At 40.2% G+C, this 16,383-nt stretch overlaps 1 protein-coding gene across 3 annotated transcripts in view; it reads left to right on the plus strand.

Annotated features, from left to right (window-relative positions):
* The first annotated feature begins 1,146 nt into the window (after positions 1-1,146).
* The window catches only part of SESN3 (sestrin 3), a 62,691-nt gene continuing 47,454 nt past the window's right edge, over positions 1,147-16,383 (plus strand). The window contains exons 1-2 of one of the 3 annotated variants that reach the window (XM_059708126.1): positions 1,151-1,493; positions 1,744-1,881. Coding sequence is in view for 2 of the 3 variants with exons in the window: in XM_059708127.1 (XP_059564110.1) it covers positions 1,416-1,493 (78 nt within the window). In the remaining variant the exon portion in view is untranslated. Of the gene's footprint in view, positions 1,494-1,743; positions 1,882-16,383 lie in introns of all 3 variants that reach the window. The other 2 variants (XM_059708127.1, XM_059708125.1) reach the window with 2 other exon arrangements.

The raw sequence follows: 16,383 nt of genomic DNA on the forward strand, positions 1-16,383 counted from the left end.
GCTCTCCCATTGGCCTTGTCCCCCTCCCATCCGGTCAGCCAGAGCTTTCCCCAATTACATCTGCCTTCTCTCTCCAGGGCGCGAACGCAAAAGCCCTGACACACCATTTTTTTTAGCTGTGGAAGAGGCCGGTGCAGACCAATAGTTTTAAAAGGCAATTTGTTCTCTGAACCTTTAGAGAACAGGGCTGTGCATTCTGCAGGTATTTGACCAGCTGCTTTAGAAAGGACTTTTGGGTGAGAAAATAAACCTGTCTCCTTGCCCCTTTAGTGATAGACAAATAAAGGAACTTCCATTACCGAGGGGACTGCGAAAAGGGGCTTCAGATGCAGAGGAAACCGCGAAACCAGAGGTTTTGTGTCCTTCTCCCCCTTAACTGATTAATGGTGTAAACATGCCTCAAGCATCCCCTACTTTACGCCCTTGCCTCAGGTAACGGGTCTTTTGCAAACCGAGACTCACGATAAATGATGCATAAAGTTCTTAGAGCTCCCTGGATGCAAAGTGCTACGTGACTGCAGTCTTCTTTACAGCTAAGGTAACATTTGGGCAGAGAGAAAGCCTACCCATTGACGTGATGGTATGAAAATTTTAGTTCCCCACCCCCACGCCACCTTCCAAACCTTTCTCAAGAAATCAGGAAATATTTAGTTCAGTTTTAGATCTACTAGCAAGCTCTAGGTCCCAGCTATTCATCTCACTCACTATTCCTGCAGGGACCTAGAGAAGGGGGCGTGGCTTGGCTTCGGGGCGGGACTGGGCTTCCCGAGTTAATTTGCATATGACACACCTTCTTCCTCCTATTGGCGGAGCAGCACAAACTGTATCCCCTCCCACCTCACAGCCTAACTAACCCGCCTTCTCCCTTCAGTACTGAGCCGCCGGGATGAACTTAACTTGCCCAGAGATTCAAGGCATCCTCGGCCTCTGTGATTGGCCGACGCCGCTCCCGACCGAGCTGTAGCCGCTCATAGGCGGCGGGCTAGCGCCCGGGGGCGTGGCCGGAGTTGTCCGATTGGTGGGAGGGGGCGGTACCGGAGCGTGAGGTGGTGAAGGTGGTGGGGAGGCAGGGGCGGGGCCGCACTGAGGCGCTGCGGCGGCGGCGGCGGCGGAGGCAGCGGTGGCGGCTGCTCGTCCTAGCCAGGCGGGGGCGGGGGTCTGGAGGATGGGGGCGGGTGGAACAACGGGCCGGTGAGGAGCAGCCGCCGCCGTCTCCGCCGTCGCTTCGGCAGCCGCCGCGGTGGTCGCCTCGGACAGCGCCGCCTGCTCTCGGGTCGTCTCGCCTCCTAGCCCGATATCCCGCCGGAGGAGCGCGGCCGGCGGCGCGGGGACCGTCCGGCTCCGCAGCGGCGCAGGCGGCCGCAGTGACAGCCCCGTCCCGGCCCGCCCGCCCGCCCTCGGTGCCCGCAGCCACGATGAACCGGGGCGGCAGCAGCCCGTCGGCCGCCACCAACTACCTGATCTGTACCAACTGCCGGAAAGTGCTGCGGAAGGTACGGGCTCGGCCTGGGGTCCGGCTCGGAGGGGCGCTCTCCGCCGGCCTGGGCTCGGGCTGCTCGGCCGGCCGGGCGCGCTCCTGCAGCGAGGCTCCGAGGGACCCCGGGCACCCTCCCCCGCCGAGGCCGGGAAAGGGGGCGTAGGTGGAGGGTGCAGGGTGGAGGCTGCTGCTTTGTAGCTCGGCGGGGACAGACTCTGGTCCCGAGGGGTTGGCGATTTTTTTTAACTTTTTATTTTTTTGGTAAGGGGGTGCTGTGTGCTGTGTTTCGGCTCGTCTTACCTAACCAGCCGGCTCCTCGGGCGCAGGGCAGGGAGCGGGGAGGACCTGTTCGATTCTCCTGCCGGTGCTGTTGATGGAGGCCGGAGTGAAGTCGGAATGGCCAGGTCTGGTCTGGAGGAACCTGGCTCCCTCCCTCTTCGCGTTGGCTCTCTCTTGCGGGTGTTTTTGTTGACTCGGTTCCCTTCTGCCTCCCTGGCGTGCTCTCTCCCCTTAACAACCCCCCCCCCCCCTTTCTTTTACATTTTTCTGATGGTCGTCTTGTGCCTATAACTCAATCATGCAAGGAATTGGTAAAGCAGCTTGAACTTTATGCCCATGGGAAATGCTATTCGACCTTACAGTTCCTCCGGCAGGGATGGGGCGGGGGGGGGCGGGGGCGGGGGGGGGGACGGGAGGAGACTGGGGTGAACGCGAGTGATCCCTTTTTTAGCAGCCCCTCCCCCGCTCGCGTGTGTCCCGAAAAATCGGACGCACCACCAGCTTATTGCTTCCCGGAGTGACTGATGGAAAGTTTACTCCGGTATTGTTTGGCTTACTTGGCTTAATCGCTCCGTTAGAGGGAGGAGGAGGAGGGGGGGGGGGCATGTCGCTTTAGACCGAGAAGAGCTTTTAATCAGACTTTAACACTGGCCCCTGGGTAATATCATAATCAATCTATTCTTTCCCAAACCCTGTTTTTTGCATGTCGTTAAGTGGGGACATTCGTGGCGGTGCTTCTGTTTGCCCAGTACAAATGAATTAAAATTGCTGAGTTGTGCAAACGCGTCGGGACTGAAGGACTAAGATGAATAGGGCACCGTTTTTTAGTCCACTTCTCTAAATACAGTTCAGTTGGGATTGCTCTTTATATATTAAAAAAAAAAAAAGAAAGGAAGCAAGCATATAAGTAAGCAAGCTCAAATATTTGCGCTCTTTGTCCAAAAACTGTTTTTCTTCCTCTGTGGGTCAGGCCAAGTGCCAATCAAAGTTGTTTTTCAAGCCTCTTTTCCCTGCAGTAGGGCTGCTGCTTCCCTCCGTCCGAACCCCCCCCCCCCATTTTATTGGAGAGCATGAAGAAGGCAAAGAGATTGCAGATTTGAAGTTAATCGAACAGTTAAATATGTCTTAAATTGTGTTTATTGAGTATGTTTTTCTTGAAACAGATTTTTATTCAATGTTCACGTTGAGTATGTGCAGTTATTTTTTTCCATAAACTCTGGGATCAAATTACAGTTGATACTTGTTCAGCTCATTGTAGGGCAGCTTGTGAGAAATGTAATGGATCAGAAGTGCAGATCTGCTTAGTTCAATGTTAACTCTTTCGCTTCAGGGCCAGATGTCCACTGAACTAAACTTTTAAAAAAATTATTATTATTTCCTAACTGTAAAAGTGGTAAGCTATGTCTTTAACGTGAAAAAAAAGGTGTTGTTTAATACACATTTGATTAAACTCCAGCCTGGTTAAAATACCTTTTTTTTTTTTTAAACTGAAGCAGCGGTTCTCAACCTGTGGGTCGCGACCCCTTTGGAGGCCGAGCGATCCTTTAACAGGGGTCGCCTAAGACCATCCTGCATATCAGATATTTACATTACGATTCTTAACAGTAGCAACATTACAGTTACGAAGTAGCACCGAAAATAATTTTATGGTTGGGTCACAACATGAGGAACTGTATTTAAAGGGCCAGAAGGTTGAGAACCACTGATAGAGAGCTATATTGATTTTGATTTATTTTTTTTTAAAGTGGCTTTGTCAATTTGGTAGGCTAATAAAATGTTTGGAGGGGACTTTTTTTTTTTCTTTTGTTTGAACTATGGCTATGGATTCATCTTAGTTTGCTCCTAGCATTCTTTATATCTTTCTCTTAGCTTTTAGGAAACCACTTCTGTTTACCTAGAAAGAACATCATCATTTCTAGCCATTATTAAAAGAAAAAGGTAAACGGAAAATGGATATTCACCATTTTTATAGTTTAATTACTATGCATACCTCTGCCAATATTCCAGTTTTTAACAACTCCAAGGGATATTTAATATTGATTCATGCAGTAGCATGAAATACCTTTAGATGGAAATGGAATTGTTTGAGCCAGTTATGACATGACTTGGCAACATAAGTAGCTTTTTAAGAGTAGTATTCTTAAGTGCTCTTTAAAAATAAATATCAAGTATTTAGCATTTTAAATTCTTTATCATTCTAAAAGCATGTAAGAGTTTATTTCTAATAAAGAGATGGTTTTCTTTTTGATACAAAGTATATATATATATATAAATTTTGATACAAAGTATATAAAATTCATCTGCAACCCTCAAAATGTGATTCTCCACATTTATTCTGTTTTCTGTTTAATAATGTGTTTAGTAATAACCAAGTGAGTCATAGCATTTTGAATTTTTGTTGGGAAGAATGAAACTCATGCACACCCAGTGTAAATTACTCTTTGCAGTTATAATCCTCATTAATGATGGGGGAAGAGTCACCTTTATAGGTGGCATGATGCCTTTTTCTAAGCGGCTTAATTTGTTGAAGTGTGTTGATTTGGGGGTATCTTCAAAAGGAACTGGATTCACCTTCACATGAAATAATTTGGTTTAACTCTGTATCTGAAAATTGAATTGTATATTGTATGAGAATCACATATATTCTTAGAAGTGCCTTTATAATTTTGATTCAGTGTCCTCCAAAATAAAGAGACTTCTTAAAATAATTGAATATAATTTGGTAACCTTCGGTCAGTAAAAAGAATGGAGAAGTAAACCACAGAGGGAAACAAAACAAAAAAACTGCCCTCAAATCTTTAACTCCTACTAAGTCCAACTTCCTCTGTTATCAATGAAATAATTCAACAAGGTTTCTAATAAAAGAGGAAATGCCTATATTTATTTAGGAAAAGTTAATGAATTTTTGAAGAGTAATACATTTTACTTGAAGAAATTCCAGGAACAACTAGATATATTTTAAAGTGGAGTGCTGAACTATATTAAGAAAGGTAGGTCACTGTCGGTCCACTCATTTTCCAATAAATAAAAGGTGGCCTATTACAATAGGCTATTAAGCAGTTAGTGCTATTGAAGTAAATAAAACTCTGCACCATAAGTAAAAGGTTTAAACATTTAAAAATTCTTAGTATGTTCAGTAGTTCCAGTGGTATATGTTTGTTGGTTTGTTGCATTTTTCCACTTTGCTTATATAGTAACTTATTTTGACACTTTTTTTTATGGGTTTATAAGTGAAGAGACTATAAAATAAAATGAGAAATATTGGGTTGAGCTATATGGACCTCATTTTTCTAGTCAAATTTGTCAGTTAATAGCAATTTTATATGGTTGAACCAATAGAATAGAATTGCTATGACTGTGGATTAGTGGTTGTATTCTACCTTGGTTAATCAGGTTTCTTATGTACATAATTTTGATTGTCAAAAGCAGTTTTTTACTGTTTTATTTTAAACTAGAGGCTCAGTGCACAAGATTCTTGCACTGGAGTGAGGGGTAGGGGGTCCCTCAGCCACGCCTGCACCCTCTCCCAGTCCAAGACCCCTTGCTCCTTCCCCTCCCCCCCTTGCCTACAGGGGAGGAAGGAGAGGCTATGCTTGCCAGCTGTGAACTCTGCCAGCTAGCCGTGAACTCCAGCTAGCTTCTGGCTGAGCCGCGCCCCCCCTGTGGGAGCGCACTGACCACCAGGGGGCAGCTCGTACATTGAGCATCTGCCCCCCTGGTGGTCAGTGCATGTCATAGTAACCAGTCATTCCACTGTTCAGTCGATTTGCATATTATGCTTTTATTATATAGGATGAACTAAGCAGAAATTAAGCAGTGAATTTATGATAGCAATCCAATATGCAATGGTTTGCAAGCTGTTTTTTATGGAGCCCTAAAATGCTCGTGTTCAAAAATGCTTGAGTTGGATTAAATTTTCAAGTATATTTTAAATTATTTTAAAATTATAATTTAAAAATATTGCTATCCCAAAATATGTTTTATCAAATTTTAACATTGTTTAAAAAGTTATCTTTTGCTACAAGATTATTCTGGTACAGGGTTAAAATTCAATTCTGTACATATCTACTTACGTGAAAATTTTACTTGTGAGAACACAAAGTTACTGTTATCAGTAGTTGTTACTTTGTCACAAAAACACAAAAATAATGGTTCTGTGTATTTATGTACTTCATAGTTCAGTTTCAATATAAGATTTCATTTGTAAAAGGGATTCCACTGCTCTTCCCACTTCCCCCATCACCAAATAAATTGCTAAAACATAACTGCTAATGTAGTGATTCTGGAATTCACAAAATGTGCTCACAGTTAGGTCTTTGGTAGGTTCTTATATTTTGGGCAAGTTAGTTAACTTCCTTGAAACCTAGTTTCCTCTGTAAAATGTTGATAATTTCTACTTATTTTATAGTTAGCTGCATAGCTTGAGAGAAGTAATGAATGTCAAAATACGTTATAAACCATAAAGTACAACTATAAATATAAGAAAGAAAAAGTCAAACCTATTAATTATCTTTTATCCAGATACCTTAATTATTTGTATGTGGTGGCAATATATTTCAGTACATATTGAGTAATTTGGTTAGTCTTCACTTTTCTGTCCTGTTTCCTTATTGCCTGTAAATGAGAGGTAAAAATATGCTTTTAGTTCGAATGATGAATACTTTAAAATTTGTATCCAACTCCCACTTAAATAATAATTCATTGAGTACCTTTTGGTTTTTCAAATAATTAAATAAAATTGCCTTTTGGACACTTTTAACAGTTGAGGGAAATTGGTACTCAATTTGAAAAGACTAATAGTTAAGGATGGTTGTGTTTAATAGAAGTTGGGGCAAATCGAGGGTAAAGCAAATAATTTTTAATTATTTTAATTTGGGAAAAAAGTTATGGAAGTAAAAGTCTGTCTTTTTCCCCCATGTCTTCATCCCTTCCTTTTTTGCTCTTTTGAAGGGATTGGGTTATGTTTGTCTAGAGTCGGGTTCTCAACCTTCCTAATGCCGCGACCCTTCAATACAGTTCCTCATGTTGTGGGGACCCCCAACCATAAAATTATTTTCGTTGCTACTTCATAACTGTAATTTTGCTACTGTTATGAATCATAATGTAAATATCTGATATGCAGGATGTATTTTCATTGTTACAAATTGAACATAATTAAAACATAGTGAGTAATCACAAAAACAATATGTAATTATATATGTGTTTTCCGATGGTCTTAGGCAACCCCTGTGAAAGGGTCATTTGACCCCCAAAGGGGTCGCGACCCACAGGTTGAGAACCGCTGGTCTATCCAGTGTTTGGCAAACTGTGGCTCGCGAGCCACATGCGGCTCTTTGGCCCCTTGAGTGTGGCTCTTCCACAAAATACCGACTTCTGCGCATGGGCCACGAAGTTTCAATCGGCGTACGCGCGCACGTGGTATTTTGTGGAAGAGCCACACTCAAGAGGCCAAAGAGCCGCATGTGGCTTGTGAGCTGCAGTTGGCCACCACGGGTCTAGACCATTACAATTTTTAGAGTGTTTTCAAGTAGCCTTAATTGATTGTCACAAACTGAGAAAATTCAAGTGGCATGGACTTTGCCATATAATTAGTAAGATGCCCATTTAATTCTCATTACTGCTTCTATAGTAACTAAACCGTATTTCCATACTTCTATTGTCTCTTGCAGTGTTGAGGTTTTCGGGGAATATCCCCACTCCCAGCTTTGCATCTGGGAAATGTCTATAAGTACCTAAAACTCTCCAGGTACTATTGGTTGGAAGTATGAATTTTAGCTACCCTAACACATTATTGCAGATAGCTGGAGGGAAAGCAGAGGATATAGCTGGCTATTTTTATTATCTCTGTAACAGTTGTTTCTTACATTCCTTAATAAGATAAAGTAGCACTTGTCAAATAGATCTTCAGATCCCGGGGGGATGTCCAGTACCCTTTGGGGATCAAGAGGTCAAACTATTTTTATAATCATACCAAGACTTTATTGCCTTTTTCACTGTGCAAAAGCATTAGAAGTAAAACTCTGCTGGCCCCATAGTGTAAGTTAACCCTTTGAGTGCCAACCAATATCCTAGAAACTATGCTAAAATTGCCAAGGCATTTTTGCTGATTTTACAGCAGTTTAGGAAAAAAATTATGAATCGCAAGTCAATGAAGTTACATATTCAAAAACTTAAGGAAACCTTTACTACATTTGTTTTCTGCACTTAGGTGCCATCTGTCAATAAAGAGTGAACTACTAGCATCTAATAGTGACACTGCAGGAGGAGCGCAATAGCGCGCTCCCGGCACTTTTGGCGAAAGACAGAGGAGCCGCGATCTCTAGGGGTTTAGGTAGTGGCACCAAGCAGTTATCATTGTATTCTTCACTACCATATATTCAGTGAAAAAAATGCCAGTTACATTTAAGAGTGTCCTTGAAGAAGCAGTAAAAATTTAAAATGTTAATACCTTAATCCTTGATTGTCCATCTTTTAAAAATATCTTGCGTGACAAAATGAGAAGGATATAAAGCACTTCTATTGCATAGGATGCTCCTCATTTCTATAGAAAAAAACCTTGAGCAGTTGTTTTAGTTACAAGCTAAACTAACCACTTTTTAAATGTAACCACATTTTAAAAAATGTTTATAGCAGTTTTATTCAAAACTAGAGGCTTGATGCACGAAATTCATGCAAGGGGCTTGGCCCTTGCAGCCCCGGCTTCATCCGGAAGGACATCCAGAAGGTTGTTCGGCTGCCCGGTCTAATTAGCATATTACACTTTTATTATTATAGATTGCCCAAAACTGGAAACACATATCCTTCAGTGGATGAATGTAAAACAAACTACATCCATACAATGGAAACTTATCCATAAAAAGCAAATATATATGAATCTCAAAGATGTTACGCACTGAAAGAAGCCAGTCTCCAGAAGTTACATCCTCTATGATTCTATGTACATGACATTCTGGAAAAAGCCAATCTAAAGGGACAGATCGGTGGTGAAGGTTTGACTAGAAAAGGGCAGTGTAAGGGGATTTTCTAGGGCTATGGAACTGCTATGTCATGACTGTGGAGATAGGAAGACAAATATGTTAAGACACACAGAACTGCACATACGAAAAAGTTAATTTTATGGTATGTTAATTTTAAAGTTTTCAAACTGTAACCCCATTTTTATTTAAAAAAACAAACTTTGGATATTTGATTAAAATTTTCAAAAAACACGTGGACACGGACAGTGTGGTGATTGCCCAGGGAAGTTCAGGTGGGGGAAGGTGCAGAAGGGTATGAGGGGATGAGTGGTGATAAATGGAGACTTGACTTGGGATGGTGATCACACGATACAGTGTACAGATGATATGCTGTAGAATTGTGCACCTGAAATCTGTATAATTTCATTACCTAGTGTCACCCCAATAAATTCAATAAAAAGGAAAAATATCTTAAAAAAGAATAACGTGACCCTAAAAATTCAACGAAAAAACTGACAGTATTCATTACCTTGAAGAAATTCAAACTTTCAAGGAAATAGTAGAATTTTGGAAAATGTGTATCTGCCATCATTAGCCTGAAAGCTTCCCAGTTCTTAAAGGCTTTCTTTTCGGTGATGTTAATGGATATGCTTTTTTGATGCTGTATAACAAAATGTGTCAACATTATGAAGATCTGCATAATTTAATAATTAATATCTTCCAGATGATCATTATATAAAGCCATTGCTACTCAGAGCCTTTCTTTTACAGCTAAGAACCAGCCAAGTAAGCACAATGGGCATAATCTTTGCCATCTGACCATTCTTCTTTATCCCAGGAAATAAATGTCAGTTTTTTTTCTTGAATTTTCAGGATCACTTGACTCATTTTTGAGAAAATGTTTATCAAAATCATACACGGATCAAATAAAAGATCCATTCAACGTACAAGACAGACAAATGGATTTTAATAAAACAGGATAGAAAGTTAAGTTTACTGGTGGAGTTTCAGATTCTACATGGCAGCTAACCTTCAAGAAGCTACTTGTCACGTTTCAGTGTGGTATCGAAGAATATTCACAGTTGTCTTTTTTGTTTTCTAACTACATATCTGTGGGAGGCCATATTTTCTGCACTTGAAAGCATATCACAAGAGATTGAATGAAGAAGCAAATAGGAAATTCAGCTGTCTTCTATTAAACAGATTTGCAAAAAATGTAAACGCCATTCTTTACTGTTTTTGTTTTGGAAAATTTATTTGTACAAAAATATGTGACTTAAGTTAACATTAATGGATTATTTAAATGAATCAAACATTTATATTTTTCTCAGTTTTAATTTATAATAAAATAAATATTGGCAGTTATAACCCACACATAACCAACAGCTCTTTGGGGTCTTCAATACTTAAGAGTGTGAAGGAGTTTCAAAGCCAGTATTTAAGAACTGCTCAGCCAGAGTTCCTCACAGCACTGAGTGGTACATATAAATTCTTCAAAACTCTGTGACAGCTCCAGACAGTCTTCCCTAATCTTCAGACTCTGCCTTCTCCCTCTGTTCGCAGGACTGCCATGCTACCCAAGTATACTGCATTTATTGCACTTAGTACATTGAGTTAGAATTAACAATTTGCATATATCGTTCCCCTATGAAGTTGCCTCTTATTTGGGATCTGGTTAATGGAAAATTTATTTTTAGCAAAATAGGATTTTGACTTAAATATATATTGCACTTACATATATTAGCAGTATATTTACATTGGATACAATACAATCCAATAAAATGAAATTTTTCTCATTTTCCAAAATATGTCAGATGTGGTATGTCTGTTCTTTACAGCCATATTTTGTTCTCTTTATCCATAAGGAACACTTTCAGAAGTTCAGTAGCAAGGATTATTTTGTCATATTTGTGACCATGGGAATGTTTGACTTAAATATTATACCACATTTTGGACAAAGTTCTGATAGGGAACAAGAATGTTAGTCCATTTAGAGGGTCAGGATACTGGCATTGGCTGTTGATTCTTCTCAGAAATGTAAAATGGCCATTGCTTTTATATGGACATATGCTCTGCTTCATGGAATCTTCTAGTATTCTGTAAGGGATGACTGTTTCAGAGTAGTTCAAGGCATACCTTCAAACTTCCAAGATTTTCTGTAGGCCATCTCCTAAGGTTCATTTCCCCATGGAATTCTGTCTAAACCATTTCCTCTTCCACCTCCCCTCCTCCTTACCCCCCAAGTCCTTTACTTTGGAAGTATCCCAAGCCAGCTGTGATATCCTTGGCCAGCAGGCACTCCCTTGGTAACTGAACCAGAGAATTGTTCATAGGCTTGGACTACCTCTTAGCTAGCCTTTACTTTTTAAATCCACCCAGAAGTGAGTCATTCATTCGTCTGTGGGCCAGGATATTGACTGCCTCCTGAGGGACAGGTGAATATTATGGGTTATTCAATGATGGTTTGAAATACCTTGTATTTTGCTGCTCAAAGCTTCTGAAAGGAATGGCAGGCATTTAGCTTTATGTTTCATAACAAATGTATTAAGTATATATTTGACTAAGTATGACCAATTATAAAAATGGCTGGTTTGGGGTGATATTTCTTGAACCAGAGATTTCTTAACAAGTATAAAGTATATATTTGTGTAAGACTTATTTTCTCTACTAATTAGTAGCTACTTGTAATGGAAGTATATGTTCTTGTTTCCAGATATTTTATTTTTACATCTTCCTCTATTGCAAAGATGGAACTAGTCAGTAGAAGAAATGAAATGTCTTTCCAAAAAATGGAAATGCATAAGATGTACCTCATGGCTAACTAAAACTGGACTTTATGGCATATTATTGTAATTCTCTGGTACAGTAACTCTTAGCTTTGAAATGCATTTTATAATATCAATAACAGCAGTAGCTTTCCTACTTCTCATGTGCCATAGACTGCTAAGTATTTAAGCCCTACTTGTGTATCACATTTACTTATTATGAACTTATGAAGAATTATTACATTTTGTGGATGAAGAAACTAGGGCTCAGAGAACTTCAGTTACTTGCTTAAGGTCAGAGTACCAATAAGTGGCAGAACTTTGAAACCTGAGTTTCAAAGCCCGGCTCATTTTACAGGTATAAAGACTGTATTGCCTTACATTATACATGTTTTTCTTTTATACAAAAGATATAAAATGTAAAATTAACTAAACTTAATAGGACCTAATTGAGAGAATAATAGGAGTGATTTCAAAATCAGATATTTTCTACTTTATTTTTACATTAGAAATGCAAATTTTTCTATCTGTAATAAGTTAATTGAGAAACAAATTGAAGTTCTCATTGCACAATTTGACCCCTCTAGCTAGCTCTTTTATCTATGTAAGTCTGTTGTTAATGATGTGGCCATTCTTTCCTAATACCAGAATATACTTTTCCTAATTTCCCAGCAAATTTTGGCTTCCTCTTTTTGCCAATCAGTCATTTATTAGTTCATAGCATTGATCAGTGTTGCTATAGTATCTGTTGTATAAGACACTGTCTGGAAACATTTTGAGTTTAATAATTGTCTTTTGAATGGGACCTCTAAGAAACGCCCTCGCTTTCTAGTAAAGTTTTTGCAGTAAAAATGATTTATTTATGAAGATAAGCAATATGAATGCTCATTTCCACCATTCATTTTTGCTTTCTGTGTTAAGGCAAAAATAGTGGTAAAGGAAGGAAATCCTGGGACTGGTATCCTTCCATAGGCCTTTTTCTACTTACAGCTCCTATAATAATTACTACAACTAGAGAAGAGTTTCTAGTCTTACAAAGGGTTTATGTTGTTGGGAGATGTGGTTCTGCTACATGTAAATTAGAACTCCTGAGAGTTTTCCATGGAAACACAGTGAAATATCTAGTTAAATTCCAGAGAATTATTAATATGACAGGTAATAGTCAATAGGCATTTACTGATTAGCCTGGAAACCTAACCACTAGGTACAACATTGTTTCCAGGGGAAAATGCATCTTGAAATCTAAGTAATTGATTCACTGGAGGCTATCTTTCTTAATTTGTTATATTTAACACTATAAAAAGGGTGGTGATTTTGTCAAAAACATTTTTAATTTATTCACTCTGAGGATATGTTTGGTTATTGTTGTGTCTAATAGGAAAACTGTTAATGCAGTTGCATTCAGTATTCAAAGAGGAGTTGAAATGAAGAAAGGGATAAAAATTGGGTGATAATCAGGGTGTTGGGATAATCAAGGGCCAGCATCAAGCTGGCTTATCCTTGTTCACTTTATACTAAGGCTCTGGCCCAGCATTTTAAACTAGATGCCGAATTTTTTGCTACCTATCAGTGTCTTTAAGGTAATATAAATGAAAAAAATAATCAATTTTAACCCCACAGGAAGTTTTCTTTTTATATGAAATAAGGAATTTAACATGCATAACTTAATTTTGGGTATAAATTAATAAAGGAAGCCAAAACCGGTTTGGCTCAGTGGATAGAGCGTCAGCCTGTGGCCTGAAAGGCCCCAGGTTCGATTCCGGTCAAGGGCATGTACCTGGGTTGCGAGCACATCCCCAGTAGGGGATGTGCAGGAGGCAGCTGATCGATGTTTCTCTCTCATTGATGTTTCTAACTCGCTATCTCTCTCCCTTCCTCTCTGTAAAAAATCAATAAAATATATTTTTTAAAAAAAATTAATAAAGGAAAACAAGCCTAGCAAATTTATTCCACTAAAAAAAGGATGAAAACAAAACAAAATTGCCTAACCTAAAGGTACCTTAGCACTGAGCCCCAAGTAATGTGAAAACTATTTTGTCAAAACCTTTTGTATAATATATTACATAAAATTAGTGAATATTTAGTTTGGGTATAGAATACCAATTTGTGTTGTTTTATTTTCTAATGGAGTATGATCTATAGTCTTTTGAGACATCTATTTATATAAAACCCTAATATGCAAATAGACCAAATGGCAGGACAGCCGAACAACCGGTCGCTATGACATGCACTGACCACCAGGGAGCGCGCATGGAGCATGGCGGGACTCTGCTGTGGTGGGATGGTGGAGCAGGTGAGTGGAAGCTCCAAATCAGGGCGAGGTGCCAGTCGCTGTAATCAGGGCGAGCCTCTGGTGTTTACTAAAAATTCTTTGCTCCCACACACTGCAGTCCCACCCAGCACTCACACCTGCTGCCAGTGCCAGCCCCACTCACACCCGCTGCCAGTGCCAGAGCTGCTGCTCACACCCACTGCCAGTGCCTGGTGCTGGCCGGGTGGCTCAGCGCTGTCAGCGGGTGTGAGCAGCAGCTGCCAGCCTCGATCGCTCCTCGGGGCTTCTCTACCTCCCCTGCCTCCTAAGGGGCGATCCGGGCAGCAGCTGCTGCTTGTACCCGCTGCTGGCGCCAGCCCCAATCTCTCTATGCTGTCAGTGGGTGCGAGTGGGACCAGCGCCCCCGTCAGCGCATGGGAGTGGTGGCAGCGGGAGTGGGGCTGCAGGCAGACAGGGGGGAGGGGCCACGTGGGTGTGTGGAGGATGGGCAGAGACCCACCCCTGTGCCCACTGCATCCTCGCGGCCCAGTTCCTTTCAAGGTGCATGAATTTTTTTGCACTGGGCCCCTGGTTGTTTTATATTGTGTAGCTTTAAAATAACTACAAGGTACAGTTTCTAATATTCTTTAGGCAAAGTGCATTGGTTATTGAACACCCAAGATTAGCATGAACTCATAAGTATTCTTTTGATTATGCAAGATACCTATTTAGTATTTAGTGCCCTTAAAAACAAAGGAAAATATATGTTTTGGTAAATGAGAATGTAGAAACAGTTCTCTCTCTTTTTGGTAAAAATATATAGATTGCCATTACATGCCTATTCTATGTCTCAATGCTCTTACCCTTTAATGGCCTTCATATTCTTAAGCAATCAAGAAATGTAAAGGCTGTACACATTTATAAACCAGCCACACATACACTATGTGAATATGTTTTATTCATTTATTTAGTCATTCAACAAACATTAATGTTAGGCACTGAAAGAACACAGAGAGTGAGGACATCAGGGTTCTTGCCCAAGCAGTGTGGTGAGTTGCAGCATACACCTGGATCTCACAAAGAGATCTTCAAGATTATGCCCCTCACTTAACAAAGAGTAGAGAATAGGGTTTGGCAAACTTTCTCTGTAAAGTGCTAGATAGTAAATAATTTCAGGGTTCAGGCCTGAAGTACGGCCTAAACAGTTGTTTCTGTGACACCTACTCAAGTTTGCCTTTGTATATGAAACCAGCCATAACCAGTTCATTAAAGAAGGGATGTGGCTTTGTTCCAATAAAACTTTATTTATGGACACTGAAAATTTCATATAGTTTTCATAAACATTCTTCTCATCTTTTTCAATCACTTAAAAATACAAAATTCAATCTTAGCTCTCAGGTAGTATAAAAAGAGGCAGTCCATAGTTTGCTGACCTCCTGGAATAAAAGAAGGTGCAATGAATTTGGCGTGAGAGGCCTAGGGTACGTGATGTTCCTAAATTGTGTTTTGCTCATTATTAAAATACTAGAGGCCCGGTGCACAAAATTTGTGCATGAATAGGGTCCCCAGGCCTGGCTGGCAATCTGGGCCAATCTGTGGGACCAACCAGTGGGGCAATCAGGGGGCCCCCCCGCTGGCACCCACCTTGGATGGCCTGGAGCCTGCAGGCTGGGGGCAGCCCCTAGTGGTCAGTGCGCATCATAGCGACCAGTCATTCTGCTGTTTGGTTGATTTGCATATTGAGCTTTTATTATATAGGATAGATAGTTATAGTACCTATTTTGAAAAAAGGTTTTCTGTAGCATTCTAATTATACTTTTATTGGTGTGCAAAATTAATCAAAAGGCAACTATATGATAAACACTGTCATTTGTTAAAGCTTTTCATTTGAGTGACCTATCTACATAGTACCTGGATAAATACCATATAATTTGGATAGAAAGTTACATTTGTACTCTTTCCCAAAACCTAATTTATATGAAGGGTTTGGATTGATATGTCCTAGTACAAAATGAATCCCTCAAGAATCAGACTGTTTTATGCTGGTCAGAGTCCCCATGTTAGGATTACAGAACTCTGTTATCCATGTTGTTTTTGAGGTCTCTGGTGAAAATAATATGCAGTAGTTCTATAGACATTCTGTGACTACAGATAGGCAGAGTAGTTTTTCTACAGTAAATAATTGTCTTATTCCCTTGAAGGCCTAATTCCATAACTGACTTCCTCAACCAATATTAATGTAGTGGCACTCAAGAAATGCCACTATGTAATAAGTAAACCAAACACATACTTAGGAGCTATCAAGGGTAGGATATACCTGAAGACAGAGATACATGAATGTTGGTGTTGGATCGTTTGCATGAGGGGAGGGTATAATTCAGTAGAAGCAGACATCTCTAATGAGCAGAAGTGATGGCTGTCAGTAATTTTAAAATGGGAGATCGATAGTTACTCGAAATATTTTTATGGAGATGAGCTTTAAAAATTTCACACTGAGCACTTAATCAGTAAGTATGATATGGGACCATTTATCTGGGTTGCACATTTGTAAAAGTATCAGTATATGTTTCCATGATTGAGATCTAATGACACCCAGAGCAGTGACGCAGGCAGTGCATTGTTCAAGGTTCAAACCCTGTTCAATCGGAATTTTCG

This window comes from Myotis daubentonii, chromosome 9 (genome assembly GCF_963259705.1).
Source record: "Myotis daubentonii chromosome 9, mMyoDau2.1, whole genome shotgun sequence".
NCBI lineage: Eukaryota > Metazoa > Chordata > Mammalia > Chiroptera > Vespertilionidae > Myotis > Myotis daubentonii.